The sequence below is a fragment of the Electrophorus electricus genome, chromosome 7 (assembly GCF_041902795.1).
Source record: "Electrophorus electricus isolate QZ-2024a chromosome 7, ASM4190279v1, whole genome shotgun sequence".
NCBI lineage: Eukaryota > Metazoa > Chordata > Actinopteri > Gymnotiformes > Gymnotidae > Electrophorus > Electrophorus electricus.
In genome coordinates, this window is record NC_137503.1 from 5,117,501 (window position 1) to 5,139,763 (window position 22,263).

The 22,263-nt window shown below is 39.2% G+C and overlaps 2 protein-coding genes across 6 annotated transcripts in view; both read right to left on the reverse strand.

Annotated features, from left to right (window-relative positions):
* The window catches only part of alg6 (ALG6 alpha-1,3-glucosyltransferase), a 12,067-nt gene extending 4,868 nt beyond the window's left edge, over nt 1-7,199 (reverse strand). The window contains exons 1-9 of one of the 5 annotated variants that reach the window (XM_035524797.2): nt 6,914-7,196; nt 6,423-6,507; nt 6,206-6,295; nt 6,026-6,114; nt 5,700-5,782; nt 5,544-5,608; nt 5,257-5,442; nt 3,168-3,303; nt 380-465 (exon numbers count right to left, since the gene is read on the reverse strand). In XM_035524797.2, coding sequence (XP_035380690.1) covers nt 380-465; nt 3,168-3,303; nt 5,257-5,442; nt 5,544-5,608; nt 5,700-5,782; nt 6,026-6,114; nt 6,206-6,295; nt 6,423-6,490 — 803 coding nt within the window. In that variant the 5' untranslated portion in view covers nt 6,491-6,507; nt 6,914-7,196. Of the gene's footprint in view, nt 1-379; nt 466-3,167; nt 3,304-5,256; nt 5,443-5,543; nt 5,609-5,699; nt 5,783-6,025; nt 6,115-6,205; nt 6,296-6,422; nt 6,508-6,769 lie in introns of all 5 variants that reach the window. The other 4 variants (XM_035524795.2, XM_035524796.2, XM_027030440.3 and 1 more) reach the window with 4 other exon arrangements.
* Nucleotides 7,200-11,650: 4,451 nt separating this feature from the next.
* foxd3 (forkhead box D3) lies at nt 11,651-13,503 on the reverse strand. The gene has a single exon (XM_027030441.3). It carries the CDS (start codon nt 13,220-13,222, stop codon nt 12,116-12,118), a length of 1,107 nt encoding a protein of 368 aa, XP_026886242.1. The 5' UTR covers nt 13,223-13,503; the 3' UTR covers nt 11,651-12,115.
* Between the last annotated feature and the right edge of the window lie 8,760 nt (nt 13,504-22,263).

A 22,263-nucleotide genomic window follows, 5' to 3' on the forward strand; every position in this document is an offset into this window, starting at 1 on the left:
AGAGAATCCCAGAGATTATCCGTTTTAAAGAAACACTGCCAGTGTTGCCAACATTTTCAGACTTAGAAGTATTCACTCTCCCCTTTTGCAAACAAAATGCCTAAATATACAAATCCATAAGAGGGACAATTTTTGAAGACAGATGAAAAAAAACATTTGTTTAGTCCAAAGCCTCGACTAAGCCCGACAGCAGCTTACTGACCAGATATCGCCGTTTCCAGAAGCCCACAGATATCATTAAGGGTGGGTAATCTTCAGAGCACTCAATCATAATTAGGACTCCAGAAGGTGTACCGAAGGCAGGGTGCATGATGGAGAGAAGCGCCTCCGAACGCAGACCGAGGAGGGCGGGGAGGTAACCGGGTGGTGGCAGGATTACCTGAGAAGCAGCTGAGCATCCCTAGACAGCAGGGTCTTGATCTTTATCAGCACATTCAAGCTGCACCATGTGTTCGCCACTTTATCCTGTCAACACACACATGCCACATATGATGCAACTCTGTCAGCATGCTAGGTAAGTAATGTTTACCAGTGAGGATTTGATTTTAGGTTTGTTAAAAAAAAAAAAGCTTGTGGTGTTAATTAGAAACTATTTTCAATCAGAACTACAAAGAAATATTTAAGCCATATTCTACACAACACTGACACTCTATGGAACTGGCTACTACAGCGACCTTTCACATCAAAGGATATGAATGGCTGTCCCAACAAGAAGTACAAGTTATTCCATATTATACGTCAGATATCTTTTATCCATTTTGTCTTGCCATTACACCCTACTTGATTTCATACTCATCCTAGATACTACTGCTCAACTCCTTATAGTTGAAACTGAGACTACTAGGTTACAAAATTAGACTTCACAAATATGGTGGGCTTCCTTAAATACCTTTTCACTTTTGAAGAGAAAGCAAATAAGTGGCATTACTCTAAGTAATCAATTCCCAACTGAGAGCGTAATAAAAATTCCTGGGGGCTTTCTATAGCATTTGCACATAGGGCAAAAGGTGAAGAGCTACTCCTGACATGAAGTTCCTTGGGATAATCTGAGATGTCAAAAAAAGCTATGCACTCATTTGTAAACTCAGGGACATGGGGTCGGATGTGTACGAGTCAGCTCGGGACTCCTTTTCCTGCATACCAAGCACATTCTTTCCAATCTGCACCTAGCAAGGCCTGTGGGCTTGCCACCCTAGAGCAGCCCGAGCTGTAGCCTTAGGGAAACATGCCTGCTGACCTCTAACGGTGTCTATTTATGCATTTATGCTGAATGTCTGCTGGCTTCCTCATAAATGTTAACAGTTGCACAACAGTGTGCTTAGTAAAGCACACAAAAGCTGCACCCCTGCTTCTAGGCTACACCACTCACTTCTTACAAACACAGCTGTTGCAACTCACAGCTGTGTGTGTGTGTGTGTGTGTGTGTGTGTGTGTGTGTGTGTGTGTGTGTGTGTGTGTGTGTGCGCGCGCGCGTGTGTGACACCGCAGCTGAAGAACTGTCAGCAGACTCCTTAACACTCTTCTCAGAACTAATGAGTTTCGCTCAATTCAATGTGTCTGGAATAGCTTCGGGAATTTTCTCTCTCAGGTCTGACCCTGAAGTGTTGTGGGGTGGTCTCTGGGTTTGGTACTACCATCAAAGCGGTGAAGTCACCTCAGCGAAAGAGCCTGCCCACACAGGCAGCCTTTTACTGACTCTAGCATTTGTTGCCATTTTTTGTGAGAGCAACTTGAGCCGTCTACTGCCGGACTGGAGCGAAAACTAATGCCCACAGTTTGTCCTTACTGCCTTGCTTACGTGTACTTTTTCACAATTAGTACAAGCAGGTGCCACAACTGAAGCCTGCTCTTATTCTTACACACACACACACACACACACACACACACACACACACACACACACACACACACACACACACACACACACACACACACACACACACACACACACACACACACACACACCTCTAGCCCTCATTTGACAGACAGCAATACATGCATGCATATGAACACAGACACGCTCACTTCAGTTCATGAGGTAGGACCAAGCAAACACTCTCCCTTTCGCAGATTCCCGAGTCTCCAGATTGGAGTTGCTCACGTCATGCGTATTATTTCAGAGCAGTGTCACACGCAAACATTTGATGCATTCTAACTTCTTAGCCCTTATCAGAATTGTTAATTTCCTCACACCTTCTACTCCTGTTGCGCCTCAGCAGGCGGAGCGTGTTTCAGAAGCAAGCACTAGACATCTGTACAAATTTTAAGAGGCTTTGGACAACACAAACAACAGGGCTCTAGTGTTCCAGCCAAACACATCCTTTGTTTTGGGATCAGATTGGAAAAAGGAATATAGCAAGTGACCACCGATGTCTCCTGTGCCTGGCTGCAGTTTAACCAGAGAATACTTAAGGTGTGTTCATGTTCACAAAAGGATTGTATCACTCTGGTGCTGGAACCAGGCTGTTTCAACTGTGTTCATCTACACAGCTCCAGCTATGCCATGTATATTTATTTATTTATACATAAACACACAGAAATTCAAAACAGATATAATGCATTTGCATTATGATCTCAAGGACACCTCCTTGCCAACCCAGTATTTGTAGGTTACCCGACATGCAGAGTCGCAGACGCAGTGGGCAAAGTGAGAAGCATCAAGGTAGGCTGATATACTGAAAACCCAATTCCCTGTGCAGTAAATAAGGTAGATTTATACACAGCTGTAGGTGCACCTCCTTCTAAAGTAAACTGCAGACTGGGGATATGATTTGTAAATGATACTATGACCTTTGCCATTTTATTTTTCAGCTAGTATTCTTTTATTTTCAAGCTAGTAACAAGCTTTTTTATTTATTTATTTATTTATTTTTTAAAGGATCTGTTAGCATTGTGCAGAATGCTGTCAACACATGCAGACATTAGTCTGTGTATGAGAGGGTGAACTTGTGGGATATCTGCAAAACCACAGGATTAGAAATTAAGAACAGTATGAACCACATAAACAGACTTTTTAGGAGGGCTTTAACTATAATCTGTATTTTAGTGAAACTCTACACTGTTACAGTACACAACTGAAATGAAGGGGAGAAAAATGAAATGATTTTATCTGTTTAAACTTGACCGAGCCCAGTCCAGCGTGAACCCACATGGATGTTGGGGCGTACCTCAAACAAACCGCGAGCAACGGGGAACAAACGATGCAGAACCTGCAGCACCTGCTGTGGTTCTGACAGGAAAGGCAGCCAGCAGAGGGCAAAAGTAGCCAGCACACTCAATGAGATCTTCAGCAGCAGAAACAGCCTGCAAGGAAGAAAAACAGCAAACACTTCAGGGAAGACATAGTAGCTTACATTTAAATGTGTATGGTTGTTTATCGTTCCTCCAATTTCCCCTTTTTACAGCGGTGCCATCTCTGTCCGAGAACCTGGTATCATGAAAGCCTTTTGGATTGGCCGTTTTGACCAGACTGGAGTGATTTTCATCTGTTTAAGATGAAGTGGAGAATACTAACAAAGCAGCTGGTGGAACTACTCAAGTGTCCAACAATGCACAGGGCTGCTGGTCTCTTAATTGGATTAATTAAAAAATTAAATACAGTGCATATTTGTCAAAAAAACATTAGCAATGGAAGATATGATTCCTAAAATGTGATGCAAACACATTTTAACACCAAGATGTATTTGGTGACCATGGTTAGTTGTTTCCAGCACTTCTGTAACAAATGTTCCTCAACAATGTCAGCAATGTTTCATATCCTTAAAATGTTGCTGTATGCTGTATGAGTGGGTCTGTCTGAGTTGTTCACCCTACCCAGCTGTAGTGGTAAGGCTGCACACACAGGCATAACAGGGAGGGGAAGACATGCTAGGAGTCATCTGGACATATTTTTCCAGGCAATCTAATCCAACAATGCAATTGCTACCAAATGCCCATGGCTTACTGTTACTAGATCAACAGATGTATGCTGGCAAGTCCAAGTTTCAGTGTAGTGGTATAGTGAATAGTTCTAGGTGTTACGTTTCAAGATATACACATGGTAAACTTTGCATACTATTGCATGCAAGTGATCTCAGAATTGTTTAAATTAAAACCTTCCAACAAGGAAAGCTGTCCATGCAGTGAAATTTAAACAGTTGTTATGCAAATAATTCTGAGATAACTTTACATGGCACTAGTATTAGACTAATACTCAGTATTATTATTAGACTAATTTCAAACCTGAACAGAATTACCCATTCTTATATTTGATCTAAGCTTAACCTGTACCAATGAAATTAACAGAATTTAATACATTTTTAATGCACTAGAAAACACATGGCATGTAAACAGTTCTCTGTGATTTCCTATGAAAGGTTCCATTAGGAAAAACCAAAAACAATCAATTCTGGAAATGATTCCAGAAATAAGAGACAGATTCTTAAGTAGTAAAATGTGGTAATGGAAAGAGGCTTTAGAACAAAAATCAATCACTGCTAACAGTTGCACACTATAATTTAAAGCAATTGCCACTTACTAGCATAAAATAGCCACTATAAAGATGGATGTTATGTAGCAATATCATAACTATTGATATCTTACTGATACCATTTCTACTTTAGCAGCATAAAGCACACCGTAAGGTCAGAAACTAGCTGAGGATGAGACTAAGATTTCTAATTATGTCATAAAATCTGAAGGATTTTGAACTGGATTGTGTAACAAAACCATTAACAATTAAGGAATGAGACCTGTGTGATGGTATATTGAAGGACCACGCTCAACTGGTGCATGGTAGCATTGTATTTATGCCCACAGTAAGGATAAAGATAACATAGCTAAACCAAACCATAACACATACCATCACCAAAATGTCTACAGGTTGTTATACACTCAGTGGACACATAGCAACTATAGCAAACTTGCAGCTTAATATGCCTGCACATTTTGTATGTTCAGCTGTAAGTCAGTGTTGCTCCTTAATTAATGACCTATTTTTTAAATATAATACTTGTATAATACTTATATACAAAGAATACTATTAAAGCATACAGTGAGTTGGCACATTATTATGTATGACTACCCTCATCAGTCAGAAAGACTTGGCCCAGCAGACAATGCTACATAAAACAGATATGCGCCTCTAATATGGACAATGCAGGTTTAATTTCTTGCTCTCATATTCGTCACTCTTTTATGATGCATTATAAAGAATCCAATATATTACATCATGTCCCGGAATACAATAACAATGGCCAAAGGCCTGCCAAGACTTACCCTCTGCCCACAAGGCCCTGTTTGATACACTTGCCCAGCAGGTAGCAGAAGAAAGGTAATGAGTGGTACAGTTCCATCTGCTTATAATTAAGAGCCAAGGTGAAGGCCAGGGATCCAAGCAGGTCCCATCCTGAGCCAAGCCCCACGACACCCCACAAGGCCAAACCCAGACTCACGTTGTTATATCTGATATCTAGTTAAGGCCTTGTGCAACGTGCTCTTCTAGTTACAGTGTGCTCATGAGTGCCCAAAAGGGGGACACAGAACTAAACCACTGTAAAGGATACTGAAAATGGCCATAATCAATGAGAATGAGTCCTGGATAAAGTAGGATGCACAAGGCTGTAGCAACCTGTGGAAGCAGAGACAAGCAATTATGATTGGAAAAGGCTAATTGCATTGCAATGATTAAGGCAAGTAAAGAAGAGCAATAGTGCAGTGACCTTCTTTTTGGAGGATCCATTACTGAGGTAGAAACAGTAAAGGAAGACTGCTGGAATATACAACAATATATCTGCAATAAGAACTGGGAGAGACAACACAGACAGCATTAATATCAACAAAATGGTTCTTGAAATACTATCGAGTTTGTGTAAATTATTATTGCTGTGGTGTTCATAATGATGCATGAAGTACTAACTTTCAACATGCAAAAACGCTATGGCTACATTTATTTAGTCAACAAGGTTACATAGCTCACCTTTTGATCTACATAACATTACAAGGCAGAGCACTTGTAAACTTTTGTATGAGGCTGTGCCACACTTACCTGTTGTCCTCATGAACAACTTATGAGAAGAACTTTCATAACCTCTAGATGTATGCAACTCCACCCATGCTGGATTAATGAGCTTTGCACTACACACACGCACACACAATAAAAACAATTCAGGACTGAAATAAACATACAACTAGTGGTCATACACATAAACCTGCCCACAATACTTACACATAAGCACATAAAAGACTGTGGTAGGCTGTGAGAGGGGGATAGTCCAGACCCCAGTAGCTCAGGTTATTGTCTGTGGTGTTTAAGTACCTTAACAAATGCAGAACAAAAATCGCAACATCATGACCCATGTTGACTGTGCTAGATGTGTCAATGTATAACAGAGAATGTGTGCTCATTCTAATGTCTACACAGTAACAGAAAACAAGTGCCGAACCATTCATGAACGGGAAGATTGTACGCCACTTCTTGCCAGTGTCTCTGCGCCTCGTAGTCCCCAAACATCGGTGGTTTGCTGGCGCCTGATTATCAGCACAAAGATCAGAGTGGTGGACACGGTTAGTAAACAAGCTGACCATTACGACTGTCTGACTTCTACTGGAGTGCACAAACGTGCAGATATATTAAGTGTTCAGTTTATGTTTCGTATTGAATGTAATGCACAGTTATTACTTTGTTACGCCAGGTGTAAAAAAAAAAATGTTTTGTGCAAAACAACTGTGAATGGACACTCGTGTAGCTAGCGTTAGCTAGCTATCTCAAACAATTTGGCTAGACAATAACCTGAGTAGGAGTTAAAAGATACAGCCCATCTCGTCGTTAGACCAAGCAAAACGCACATAGAAACAAGGCTCCAGTTGTCCATGTCTGGCAGCCTACATCAATCTTACAATTACAATATAAATCGCTGTAAACCTTTTAAAGAACCTGAGTTCAACGAAGCAAGAACTACAGCTTCCGGGAAACTGACGTCATCAGACTGCGCAAGCGACGCTACGATCTATATGCAATATCCACGCGACATCCTTTAGACGAACAGTTTGAAGATCGACGAATCTCCGCGAAGCCGTGAACACTGTGATACTCGTCCGGCCGTTGCTGATGAAGCGAGTGACGCTAGTCCCGTGTGGATATAAATTTGTATCTAGTGATCGTAAAGCTCTTAAATTTTCCCTACGTTAGAATTGTTTAACCGAAAAAAAAGCACCACACAATGTTAGGTAAGCAAACAGCTGGGTCACGTTAGTGTTCTGCACCATAACAGATCTGTAACAGACAGCGCTGGGATTGCACCACTAGCACACTAGCCACATTTATAGGGTAAATGTGCACCCGCAAACAGGCACAGTCATGGGTGGATGCGATTACCATGGGCTATATAAAGGAACGTTTCATTAAAATTATTACGCTAAAACAGATTTTCATACATTTTAAAGTTAGGTCAGTGCAGGGAATTGCTACATTGTGTCTGGCAAAACAGAAAGACACCGAAATTGAGGAAAAAAGTATATAAATAAATTCAGTACCCTGACTAAAGAGATGGTCAACTTGCCCTTTATGCAAGACTGCAAGGGACATTGTGTCTTAAGAATTATTGGCTCTGAACTGCTGCATTCAGTCCTTGTACCAACCTCTCGACCAAAATCTCCTTTAGAAAGCTTTAAGGGAGGATTCCACTCAATAGGATATATTATAATATAATTTAACATGTAAAACAGTTTGAATAATTTTGTTGTATGCTGTTATTTACTAGGTAGCCTGCTTGATATTAATATAGGTGCTTTTATTATATTGTCCAATCACTACTGCTGTTAACTAGTGAATGTTTTGAATGTGATAGAGGCCAACATACGAGTATGAAGCAGGTTATACAATTTTGGATAACATTTTTTTAATAATCAACCCACCACCAAAAACATTATTTTAAATTTCAGCATGAAATTAATGAGTGGCAAAGTAAATAAACCTGTTTCCAGCAATAATAATAATAAAAAAAAAACTAGCAGTAATCAAACATAATTCAATTTGGCACATGTACAAGATATAATTCATATAAAATCAGATGAACTCAAAGTATTCTTAGGTAGTAGGGCATTTGAAGTATTTGATGCATTCATAGGTAAAATGTTTTAAAAAAAGCCTAACTATACCTATTATTGTAGCCTGTATATCTTGTACAGTGCTTTGTAATATAAGTCACAGATTTATCATCTTCAAAAATGTTGTTTTATTTTTATTTGTTTTGATTAAAGAATTTGTGTTGTAAAAAAATAATTCTTTCTTAGAATATCTCTTCGGCATGTCTCTGGGTGGGTGAATTAGAGGGAGTGCCTTGTTTCTCCTTGATCTTGTGGAAGTTGTGGAAGACGCGCTCCTTTGTGGTGAGCACATCAAACATTTATAAATGATAACCTTGGACAACTGCTGATTTGCAATGACACTTTCATTACAACGAGCAGCCTATTAGTCACCGTCTTCTCCATTAGTTATTAATGCCCCTGTGTGCCAGCTTTACTTTGTCATTTATTGCTTCATCTCTGTGCCTTTTAAATATTCAGTAACAGCTGTATCCACATTTACTGTTGATGATCAGCTCCAGGAGATGTCTGGGTTTCCTACTAGTCTCATAATAAGAACCTGTGTCATTGTCCAATAGGCTGTCATGTAACACCTAAGGTCATCTTAGCAGAATCAATGCAGCATTTTATGTTCTGGGCTAGATTCCCCTAAAATATAACAATGCAAAGATTACCTTTAAATGTTAAATCAAGTATGACTTTGGAAACAGTCTCTCTCATCTAAGACGATCTTAACACTATGATGCTTTTGGGAAACGGGTCCATGATCTTTTAACACCAGCTAATAACTATTGCAAATAAATCTTGTAATGACCGTCATCTTAGTTCGTTTATTTATGAAGCTAATTTTAGCTATGCGTTTAATAATTTCTGTTAATAAAGAAAACACTGATACACTGAGTTTAAGATATCTCTTACACAAACTGGGCTTGACACGGGGATGTATAAGGAACACAGCCCAATGGGAGGTTCCCGCTCTGCTGTCAACTGCAAGAAAAGACGCTATACAGTTCACCGCACCTGTGAGAGCGCTGTAGCAGTTGCGGCGTAAGGTCGCCTTCCTTGGACGGTGCCCGCTGCGAGGCTCAGCAGAATATTTCTGAGAGGAACGTGGTTGGAAACCTTTAAAGAAAGCGCTTGAAATTACGCTTTCTAGGATGACTTAGCGCTGCATTGCTTATGGAGAGCCAGAGCCATGGCTTTTATCTTCGGTGTGTCCGTCTCTGATAATTGGACCATCCAAAGCTTCGGCTCTCTGGCATATTTGCAAAAAAAAACAAAAAACAGCCCCATCACAAGGCCTTAAAGTATTCTAGATCGTTCAGTAAAACGTATCTGTGCGTCTCCATTATTAACCATTTATGTATAAAAAGAGAAATGTTACAGGGTTATTCTAGAGGTTGATCGTTAGGTTGATCAATACTAGAGGTAAGTGGTGACTTTCCCGAAAGCAACGTGAAGCTAATCCCAGGTAAACTCGAATTAGACGCATTCGTTACATTTCCCCAAAGCCTTCGTACCTAATGTTATTGGTGTCATTATTTAACGAGCCAGTCGACCCAGTCCCTAATTATTGAGTGTTTTGTAAATCAGCCATTATGTGTTCATTTATAAAGGCAATTGTTGTAACCAGTTTAATTATGGCAATATAATAGTTACATTATCATGTAAAATGCTTTTGAGTTAAAATTATAGACTCATAATTGTGACCAAAGGTGTCACGGATTTGTTAGTTGATTGGTTATCAATTTGCCAGTGTCTCTGTTGTCCCAGTCAAGGTGTTGAGCTGCAGTTAACAAAGAACTTTTAACTCGCTTGTAAGTTCAGCAATTACGCAAGCTGTTGGAAAACACTAGCACGTGGGCTATTTGTCACACCTTCACTGTAAAAGAGGCTCGTTAATCTCTAAGATTCATCGATATCGAGAAAGCCAGCCTAGATCTCGAAAATGTTTCTCTTGGTTTAAATCGCTTTGCTCCGCGATGATGGTGTCTGTAAGCGCCACCTAGTGATGTTGTCTATCGAAGGTTCAACAGTACAAGCTTCGGAATAATGTGTTTGACGCTGGAGTAAAAGGCGTACGCGCACCGCATTTGGCATTTGTGTCAGAGATGTAGGCTATTATGTTACCCAGTCAATGCAAAACGCAGATCAGACATTTTGTTAGAATATCTTAAGAAAATAACTTTGTTGTTTAATAAACTTCATATGGGTCATGGTTTGGCAGAGGACTTGTCAGTCAGATTGTAGGCTAACAGGGGGATAAACTTTTTTTTCTTATTGTCGAAATTATTAAAAAAAAGAAGAAGAAAGAAACCATATCTGTAGACGCTATCATACAGACTCTCTGTCATTTAAGACTTATTTATTTGTAATGTGATTGTGGGTGGCTATAGAGGCCTATGATCCATTATACAGAACACGAAGTCTCACTGCATTATTCGCTTTTCCTAAAAATAGGGGTCTTTACGCGAGATACTTTATCCCTGCTAATTCTGACAGCGCTTTATTTTAAAAAGCGAAAGCGAACGTCACGTTGCTCCATAAATCACTCGGGGAATGTGCTGTCTAACTCCGCTCCGACTGCCAGGCATCGGAGAAATGTGCATAAAAATGTTTGTCTAATTTTAAGGAATAAGGAGACGGTTGGGGAATGTGTTATCCAGTGTCATTTACAAGGACACGCTCAGCACCTTCTTTTGCTGGAAAGTGAATTTAACAGGAGAGGCCTTTCTCTTTTCCCATGGGTATCAGTTAAATATAGCCTCAATCCGTGTGCGCGGTGTACCAGCCACCATTTGCTGTTTGTGTAGAGATGATTAGCTAGACACAACTGTGAAACGAAGTGTTACTTTTATAGAAACAACTAGCAAAACATTTCAGATTGCGCGGAAACTGATAGGCTACTTATATGTCTTGGTGGTAGTACTACACCATCAACCATTTTTTAAAATATCAAAATATGCTGGTATTTTAAACATAAGCCCATCGTGGACATGTCCTTTTTTATTTTATTTTTTAATAGTGAATACACTGCAACTGTATATAATGATATGAATCTTGCATAACAAACGTATGTTAAATATTACATTAGACTGAAAATAAATAAGACATTTTGTTGCGTCGTAGCTCGCTGAAATTGTATCGAGCTAATTAATTCAGAAAAGAGGAAATTATCCATTTTGTGCTTATTTTAGTTTGAATATTGTGCTCTTTCTGTAAGCGGGAAAATACGTAAAATGCCCAGTGTCATCTGACGTTTTGGAATACAAGTTTTAATAAAATCATACTGAATGTTGTGGTGAAATTTTGGTTAAAAACACGATAGGAGGGCTTTTCTAACTATACTTTTTATTTAGAATTTAAATTTAAAGTTTTCTTCGTTCATTCTCAAAAGTGTCCTATTGAAAAATATCAATAATTGTAATCAACAATTACATTTAAAATTAATTAAAATTCGATTAATTAAAGTGCAGTTACACCAGATTTATCATGTTCAAATGAAAGCGATCTCACTTTAGATTAGGTTATGGAGTCTATTTGAAGTTTAACTAATTAAAATATATGTTGTCTGGAATTTCATCTCTTATTTTAACATTTATTAACAAATGTATTCAATTTACAACACAATATCGCTACATAGAATACATATATTTGAATTTTATAAACAGGCTACTTGTCCAGTCTTCGAACAAGAACATTTTATAGTAAAACAAACAAAACGACATTAATTAGCCTAATAAATGAATCACCTTTCTAGTGATTCTAAAGAATGAATATATATATATATATATAAATAACGTAAAATAAAAAAAGAAAGGACTCTGAACTACAAACTGTCAAAGTTTGAACAGCAGAATAACGAAAAAGTCGAACAAGTACATTTCTGTATACAAATATTTACAAATATTACCTGTGCTTAAAGCATTCCTCGAGTATGTATATTTTCTTTTTACATGGCTACATAGAGGTGGACGAATCGTCCAGTGCTGCCTAGTTCGTGCTGTACAGTCTTTCCCCCCTTAAATATTAGAAATAGAAAAAAAGTGTATCACTGAGAAGGCCATTTGGATACCGCTGCTGTCGACGCCGTCGGTAAAAACTGTCCCGAAATGATGTTTGACGGAACGCTAAGGATGGGCGCAATAGCCGCTGATGTCCGGGTTAACGATAGAGACTGCGCGCTTAGTAAAGCGGACTGCACCGTCACTGGTGGTCGCAGGAAAGTCTGTGCGCTTGTGGAGCTGCTGGACACCCCAATAATATTCTCTATACTGAACGAGGGTCGACTTGACGGTTCAGACTTGATCGCAGTACTTAAGCTATTCAGCTGCAGTTGTAGGCTGGGACTGAGTTGGGAATTAAATGCCTTTCTGTTCAGTTCTGCTGAAGGCAAAAGCGGCACCGCCGGAGGGAGCATGGGACCCACCGGGGGAATATAAGGGTACTGCAACGCGGCTGGGTGAGAATATGCAGCCGGGTGAATTCCATAGTGACGACCGTAGGGATTCCCAATACTGTATGCCCCAAAACTTTGCATCATAAGAGCGGTCTGGTCCCTGAGAATGTCCGGCTGTCTCTTGAAGCGTTTCCTTCTCCTGAGAAAACTGCCGTTGTCAAACATGTCTTCAGACTGGGGGTCCAGCGTCCAGTAGTTTCCCTTTCCCGGGTTACCCGGCTCCCGTGGGATCTTGACGAAGCAGTCGTTAAGGGAGAGGTTGTGTCGAATGGAGTTTTGCCAGGCTGGGAACTTCTCTCTGTAGTAAGGAAAGCGGTTGCTGATGAACTCACAGATACCACTGAGCGTCAACTTTTTCTGCGGACTCTGGAGGATAGCCATGGTGATGAGTGCGATGTAGGAGTATGGCGGCTTCACCAGGCTGCTCTTGGGCTTGCTTTGCATGGGAGCGGAGGAGCTTTCCTGCCCGTCCCCTTTGGACTCGCCTTCGCTGGTGCTCTCGCATGGGCTGCCGCTGCGCTCCTTCACTTCTATGTCCTCGGTGTCCTCGCTTCGCTCCCGCACACCCGGGCTTTCGCAGTCACTGTCTCGCTCCATCCCCTCGTCGCCTTCCCCGACCACGTCGATATCCACATCGTCAGCTGTAAGTACCGTCTGACCGGACATGTCGCTGGCACTGCTGCCTCCAGACAGGGTCATCACCGCTTACTTTGCCGAGGAACAACCCAAGGTAAGAGTGTGGTCCGCCGTGGTCAGATCGGATGTCAACCAATTGCTAAATGAAGGGCAGACCCGGCCCGCCAGTGAAACTTAAACTTTAGAAAATATTTCTCCAGTCTAGTGCCTTCGGAAGTTTTATCAGACTTGTGCGCCTTCACGTCCGGTCTCCTTCCGGCCGTATTTCCTCAAACTACAAGTGATTTTGGACCGAGAAGTCAAGATGACACATGCTTCAAAAGGAGGTTTTAAAGACTGTCTGATAGATTACTTTTCACTTAAAGATATACTATCAGCTCCGTCACGTGATACCATGACGTCAGGCGCCCCTCCGTTAAACCGTGCAGGCTGAAGTTGTTCCTTGGATTTGTCAACAATGGGACAATAGTAACACCGCTTGCCACTACTCGCCGGCTCTGTCCGTCAGTCATAGACCATTTAGCGGTGGCTGAGGGGGAGAGAGAGAGAGAGAGAGAGAGAGAAAGAAAGAAAGAAAAGGAAAATTGGCCTGCATTATTGAAATCTCCTGGTCTGATGTGCAGTGCCTCGCCTGCTCTAAAAACCAAATCTAACTTTGCTCAAAAAATTGCTTTGAAAGCAGCAGAAAGAAAACATCTACAGCTAAGTTAATTGAATCTCTTGTCATTATTGAGTGCTTGTATTGCATGAAATCAAATATTTAGACAAATTTGAAAGTAAGATAATTGACTGATTTTATCTTTTGTAGGCCTAATAAAAGTCTTACTGACAGCAAGTTGGAATATTTCGTCGAAAGAGAAAGTCTTTCATTTTTATTTTCTTGCAGGCAAGTCTTGAGTGTTTTGTAGGTTACTAGCTGCTGTACCGATTTTGTTATACGTGTCAGGGAAATAATTGTGTAGCAACAATAGGAAAATTGCAAATAAAGATTTCCTAACGGGTTCTGCAGAGGTGTTAACGACCTAATCATTGCATGTGTTAGCATATGAAAAAGTAGGAAATGAGCGAGTGGGTAAATGCAAAAGAACTATTCACAACCACCAAGGTGAGCGACGCATGTGGGATGTTCCCAAGAAAAGGATGTTTGATAGGGAATACGAAACTCTTTAACATTCCCTGCATCGTGCGAGAAAATTTTGCTTAGTGTTGTTGTTCTAGAGGGGGTCCGTGAGGTGTATGTAATACTGACGCAGTTAGGTCATTTGGATATCTGTAGGCTCCTAACGGTTTTAAATGCACGCTTGTTTTATTCCAACGCTAAGATCAGTCGGATGAGGCTATTCATGTCGAAAGGCCTGCACCGGCGGAATGAAAAACAAAGGCTGTTAGACGCCTTGATTCGTCATTTATTTTGAAACAAGCAATATAACGTTTTATCGATTTTCTTGGAGAGTTTCCACCCACCTAATGAAAATATCTTTAATTGACAACAGAATCAATTATTCTTACCGTTATTTCATCGTGACTAACCAAAATGTGTAAATTACACCTGGAAATGAGAAGGCCGTTAGGAGGCTGCGTTGATCTCATAGTCAGATAAATGCAAACATGTAGGGTGAAATAAAAACGTAAATAAACGTAAACGTAAATAACATTGTTGCTGCTTATGCTTTTGGCGTTTGAGAAAGGCTATCAATATTAATAATAGGCTATCACTATTAATAATAGGCTATCACTATTAATAATAATCAGCCAGACTGCGCATGTAGTAATCAAACCATCAAAGCAAGCCCATAATAGGTCAGAAACTGTACACATAGATATAGTAGTAATAATAAAGGTTATATGTCTATATCTACATACACACACACACACACACACACACAGACACACACACACAGACACACACACACACACACACACATATATATATATATATATATATATATATATATATATATATATATATATATATATATATATATATATATATATATATATATATATATATATATGTGTGTGTGTGTGTGTGTGTGTGTGTTTCTGTGTGTGTACATATAACCTTTATATGTATAATAATGTAATAATAATAGTTCGTTGAATTATTTGTCATTGTCTATGCTTAGCTAATTTGTGTATCATAGTATATAGTTTTCTGTTTTTAATTACGTCTCACTAATTTCTACATTTTCGTTGTAGGTTAATGTGGGCTATTTCATTATTTCATTAACCCCTCTCCTGGTTTTTATTGTTTTTATGGGATGATATTTAATTTGAAAGCTACACCCTTTCACCCAACGTCCACACGAGGCTGCAGCGCCGTGTTTAGTCTATTTTCTACTCTCTAAGGGACGCGTGCTCGTGTGACATCGCAGCAGCAGCGTTTTGCATGGTCAATGAATGGCGGATTAATTCAATCATACCGTTTATAATGGTGTTGAAGAGAACGGGGGCATGTCCCCCCCCTCCCCCCGATTAGACAAGTAGTGTGCTGTTGTACTACGGCTCCCAGGCAAGCAGACGGTGACCCGTATGATCTTCCGTCTATCAATACGGACTACTTAGCAAATTAAACCTCTGATTCTCTGACACTTTTTTAATGAATTTGCATAGATTGCATAATTTAATATTTTTATTTTCGTTTTGTTGATTTTCTGTGTGGATTTCTCGGTGCTCATTTTTATGTCCATGTTATCAAGTGTTAGAAAATATCAGGCTTACGTATCTCTCTCTCTCGCTCTCTCTCTCTCTCTCTCTCTCTCTCTCTCTCTCTCTCTCTCTCTCTCTCTCTCTCTCTCTCTCTCTCTGGTCGCCTTTGTTCGTATCAGTGCGCACATTCGAGCTAGGCATAATATCCAAAAGGAGATCAAATTCGTCCTCCCTGTGATCTTTTGAAGCTCCATAAATTCGGTTTTATACCTTCGCAGTTTGTTAATGAAATGTACATTTAAGCACACATGCACGGCTTAGCCCGACAAAACCTTTTAGAATAATAAGCTAACTCTTTCCAGCGTGAGGCCATTAGGCGACGCAAGCATAGCAGGTGACGGTGCGGATACAGTCGCTGAATGTGATTACCAAGCAAGGTCAGAAACAAATAGCTCACAAATAGCAAACCAGGATCGAATTTATGCCTAATTAAATCTCTCAAATAAAAATAGATAGAGGGAGAAATTGAAGGGCGTATAGCAGGAATATGTCCATTCAGGAGAAAAAGCTCGTACAGCGCTTAGGTAGGGACTGAATACCTGGGGTGAATACTGAACTTGAACCACATGTGTTCCAGGTATAATATAGTATGTTTTGAAACGCGTTAATATGAAATACAGTATGTCTTCTTTAATCGAAAATTACGTGTAAAGCACACAAATTCTCTTCTTCATAAATTATTCAAAATCTGCCGTATCTTTAGAGTCCCTTTCATTATATTTCAGTGAATGTTAGGATTCCGTAGACTGTTATAGTTTTGGTCTAATATATTTTCCAGATCGCGTAGACTATTTCATTAATACGAGCTATAAAGCAGGCAATTCATTGTGGCTGAGAATCACTATCAGATTTATAGATTTTGTATGTAGATTTTGTTAATTAATATTAGTTTGCATATTGCTCACTTTCCTGTATGTTACCAATTATGACCGATGGTATGGAAAGTGCATTAGTCTTGCGGAAATTATTACACTTTAAAAAAAGAACCGTTTGGGGTGTATATCAGTGACAGTAGACTCCTCGCGCTCCTCCTACCAAGGCATTTGGAATTTGAGATACATGCATCGATCTAGGTTTTCAACTGTTAGAACAACTGGATTCAACAGACTTTGCAAAATAGCTACAATAGTGGAATGTAGTAGGCCCTAACGCTTTTTGCGTTACGCCTATTGGTTTGATTCTGAATGGCTGCGCAAGTTTTTGAAGGGCAAGATATTTAATTAATTATGAGAGCGTATAGGGGGCAGGCTTGGAAAACTGTATGATAAATTAATGGCATTGTTAGCGTGCTTTTAATTACAGTTATTATGTCAATTATTTTACACCAACTCGGAATAATCAGCACGTCAGATTTAATAAAAACGAGTCGTTCGCAGAAAACCGTTCCCCTAATTCCGAAAGGGAAATGTCCGTGTCATATGTACTCGCGTTAAAAAATGACTTTTCATTTAAATGCAATCCTTAATTGGATTTTCCGCGGTCGACACCGTGATTCCCCAAGGCTATACCCGCCAGAAGGCAGGATCTCAGGTTCCTTCCCTCTGAATTCACTATTTTCATCCCTTGAAGAATCCACTCTATCAACCTGCAACTTTCTGTCAAACAATATGATCTAGCTCATTTTTAACGGTCCCCTTTTCTGCTATCAGTGCGGAGGCTCTCGCCGTCACAACAGTGCAAGACCCAAACGGAAAATCTATGCTGCGCTCAACAAATGCGGACAAACACAACAAATTGTTTATGTGGACTATACAAAAATAGGACATGACAAAATGTTGTACAGTACAATTTGAAACATTATGGACATTTCAACTTGCCTAACCTGATTAAACAACTGTTCCTGGCAGGTGATAAAATCCTGTAAAGATGCTTTTTTTGCCTGTATAGCTTAGAGATAAAAAAAAAAAACGTTTCGAATGCACTTAACTGATTATAACAGATAGGATGTCTTAAATATTGTCATTAGACACATTTTCGTTGAAGTTTTATATTTTTTGCGAAATTCGCGAAACATTTTTGGACCAAATAAAATGACAGCACTTATACCCGATATATTCAATTATCCTTCCTATTCACTGCAAACTGAGCCTGCAACCTTCTGCAAGTTGTACTTTCTCTCTTTCTCCTTTATCCAACCAAAATTAGAAAACTACTACCACATCATTACCTAAGATAACAACATACAGGTAAAAGTTAAATAATAATAAATGATAACACGGCTGAATAAAAATGTTAAAGTGTTTTAAATTTAAATATGAGACAGCCTTTTGGACTTTTTTTGTCAGCTTTGTATAAATGACAGACCGGATCAATTTAAAATTGACTAACGAAAGAATAACTTTTCCATTCTGTTGTCATACCCCTGAATTTGAGACGCTACTGTAAGGTGTGATGGAGGCTAATTGGGATTTCTCTTTGAGAAAGGAACGCCCAGTTGCTTTACTTTGTTGTGCTTCTGAATATCTAGGCTCAGGCTGTAGTTTAAGCCATAGGCTTTCCTTTCCCCATTCTACAAATGGTGACATCACCGTCATCCGCTCAGCACACCACTGCTCTGCTCCATGGCGAGCCCCAACCGAGGCGCTTTACGGCCTGGTCGCGGGGTGGGAAAAAGACACCTTGAGGTTGGTTACATGTGCATCCAGATTAACATGCCAATGTGTACTGTTAAGTACGTGTGATGTTACCCGGCTTGTAATTCCCATTGTCATTAAATTTGGGATTGAAGTAGCGCATTACCACGACGAGAGAGTGTTATTTGAACGTTTTCACTTGTAAATAGAGAGTGATTTAGACATGCAATACGCACGGACCATTCAGTAACCTACACTTTTGGCTACTTTGTTCAATGACTTAAACAACATTTATGTTTCAATGAAAATAATAAATCAACAAAACACATATACAAGTAGTTATGAAAGAAAATTGTTCTCATTATTTAAAACTCATAAAGCTGGTGTTCCATGTAGGCAAAGTGTAAGAGTAAAGCTTGTTATTTTGCATGTATTAATGTCAAATATATTATATCAAGAACGTCTAAAAAGGTGCTAAAATCATATGTATTTAAAACAGTGATGTTCTAAAAGTTTGAGAAGTGTTGGCTTATCTGATTCTAAAACTACATGCAAATAATATAATTCCAGTGCTAAGTAAACTTCCAGTGCTGTGATCCGTAAAACATATTTGGCTGATAACAAAAATACCTATGTCAGAAGTTCAAATATATTTGAACTTGACACAGGTATTTTATCACTATAGGTATAGGAAATAATATTGATTTATAATAATCTTAAGTCATTTTATCACTATAGGTATAGGAAATAATATTGATTTATAATAATCTTAAGTCATTTGCGTTATTTATGTTAAACACTATGTCCTTGCAGTGCCCCTCAATGACCTCTGAACTCAATCTTTTCATGAGCATTGGTGCATAAATATCTGCAATATCACTGTAAATTAAATTCCATTCCAGAACTAATAATGTGGCATATACTTTATCCAGTGTTCCGCTGGCTTTGTCTAACATGGCTTTGGAGCCAATTATCTTAATGGTAGTTGTCTAGAGAACATTTCTGGCTGAATAGAGAACATTTCTGGCTGCCGTGTGAAACAGCTGAGGGATTATTGAGCGCCGCGACGTGGTATCACACGGGACCTCATTGCGCTGAACACGTTCAAGACGCAGTGATAACGGGAACTCTACTGTCATGTGTTTGAATTGCCTGCTTGTATGGTATGAGCGTTTGAAAGGGTCCTAACATAACTTAACATTTCAGCCAAGTCAGATGAATCGAATTAATCCTCTTATCTTCAGTAAAGCCTTAAAAATGAAGTCGAAACAAAATCAATATTGAGTAAATTGGCTATTGAGAGGTGTCAGTTATTTGTTCCTTACTGAAAAGGAATAAAATGAGAAATTCGTTTGTCTTCAAACAGATTGTGCGCATTTGGCTATGGGATGTTTTGCAATGTCAGTACATTGCTTTTTTAAACTACTGCAAGCAGTGGGTTTTTTTTTATCCGCGCTGGAGAACGAAGAAAGAAACTGAAGCTTCTTGCTTAAGCAATTGTTTTGACTGCCAAGTTCATTTTGTAAGATTTGAGCCTGAAAAAAATGGATACAGATAGGCTAAGCAACTTTTTATTTAACAACACATCTATTGAATCTATTTCACGACGATGCTTAATGTTCAGAGTGAATAAGCATCACTATGTCACCCTGCTCTCCCCTCTTATATCTCTTTCAAGATTAAATCAATGCCTCCAATTCATTACTCAATTGTCTACTTTAGGTATGGGCCCTGTCATTAGCCAATGATTCCTCTCTTTTGACTCCGTCATAACTTTCCGTCTCTGTACTTTTACAAATGCCTCCGGCTATAAATACTAATAAAATTTCTTTGCTTAATTTGATTTTGCCGGTACACTTGCAGTTATGGGTGAACTTTCCCACGAGAGAGACTCGTTGAACGTAGACTAAATTCTCAGCGGGAGGGGGAAACATTCCAAAGAGCCGAATAGATAATTCCCGTAATTGCCCAATTGGCAGCCAAATGACCTTGCAGAGCAGTAAAAAAAAGGTCTGTTGTTAATTTCATCGCTGGAGCTGACATGCGATATATTTCTATATGACATGTTGAGAGTTCACAAGATAACAAGTGTACTTCCTTTATTCTTGGACGAGAGAGTATGTGTTAACGTCGCTAGCAGAGGGTTAGAGCTGTATGTAGGTATACGGCTGCAGCACGTCACAGCGGGATCATTTATGAATTTCCCTTCGCATGGACTTTTGAGACAATCAATTTTCGTGTTGACTTGGAAATGGTTGGTTAGAATTGGACAGCAAAATAATAATAAAAAAGTCTTGTAATCGTCTTTGTTTTTAGGTAAGAACGGAGCTATATTTAATTGAATTGGATTGCAGGGCTCGAGCTTTGCCCCGTTCAGTTCCACAACATACAATATATCCCACAACATATTTGAAACTGTTATCGAAAATATAATTTGTGACCAATCAATTTCTATAACTTGCATATCCTAATGTATTTGGGTGCAATTATAGCAGCGAAACTTAAAATGCGCGGGGCTCCACTCCTGAAGAATGCAGCGAGTTACTCGGTTTATTATGAACGGTGAATCACTGCACGCTGCGTCGTAGCAAAAGCGAGACAGCAGAACATACATGTGCAAATCTCTTTTTCACAAGAATGCAGATTTCAGAAATTGTGTTTCTATTCAGGTGCATGTGCGCGACAATTGGGCAGCCACATTTGACAGTATCTGGGTCTTCAGCAATTGTTTTGTACAGTAGGAACAATGTCGTCATCAAAAGGTGCAGTGGGCTACTGTTATTTCAAACTATTCATTAGGGTTTTTTGTTTTTTTTTTTTTTGTTTTTTTTTTGCGAAGTTATCGTTTTCTAGGTACTTGAAAACACATGACAAAATGTAAATGCTTAGTTTCATTTTTAAATAGAATGAAACCAAACATGTTAAATTATTATATCAAATGGTTTTATTGTACAAGGTACATTAGAATGGAGGATTTTATCTTAATTACATCGATACTACTTGTTTTTATTTGTTTTGATTTAATAGAATGGGCTGCAATATATTTGAAAACTGTTCCATCAGGTCCTTGGACATTTACAATGTACAGGTTGTAGAATACCTTGTTGCAAAGTCCATGGAATACTAAAACACATCACTTCTGTAAATCAAATCGGACATTTCCATAGCTTACTTGCAATAAATGTTCCATGTCTGCATTTGGATATCTAGTAATATTATGCATGCATCATAGCATCACACCTGAATAACTTGCATGTAGTTTAATTTATTATGAGTAAGTATTGTGTTGAAAATACCACAGCTGGGTTTGTAGCTGATTCTTATACCATTTCTGAGGAGCTCTCAGCTTTGTGTTATAGCTATCTACCTCTCTGCTACCTCCACACTACATTGGCGGTACACTGCAGTCACCCTTAAGATGGTCCCTTTCTGCTCTGTCCATGTCTACAGGGATGTCACTGGACATTCAAATGTTTCGATGTTTATGAACCTGTTTTTAAGGCATTCGACTGTGTCAAGCAACACTATTTCGTTTGCTATCAGCAGATGCAATGAAGTGCTAATCCTGGACATCAGCGTGACTTTGGAACTGAAATCGTTATGTGCCATCTGTTGGTTGAAACAGCTAATGAGAACAACAGCATCCACGAACAGGCATGAAATGACAAGCTTTTCTGATGCAACATTCTGGTAGAAAAAAAAAAGGAAAATATTGTCTCATAAGATATGTTTAGGCCTAGGAACTTTATTCACTAATGAATCTAATGTTTATGTAGCCTGCACACATGTATAGCTCAAAGGGGAGATCAACCATCTGTATAT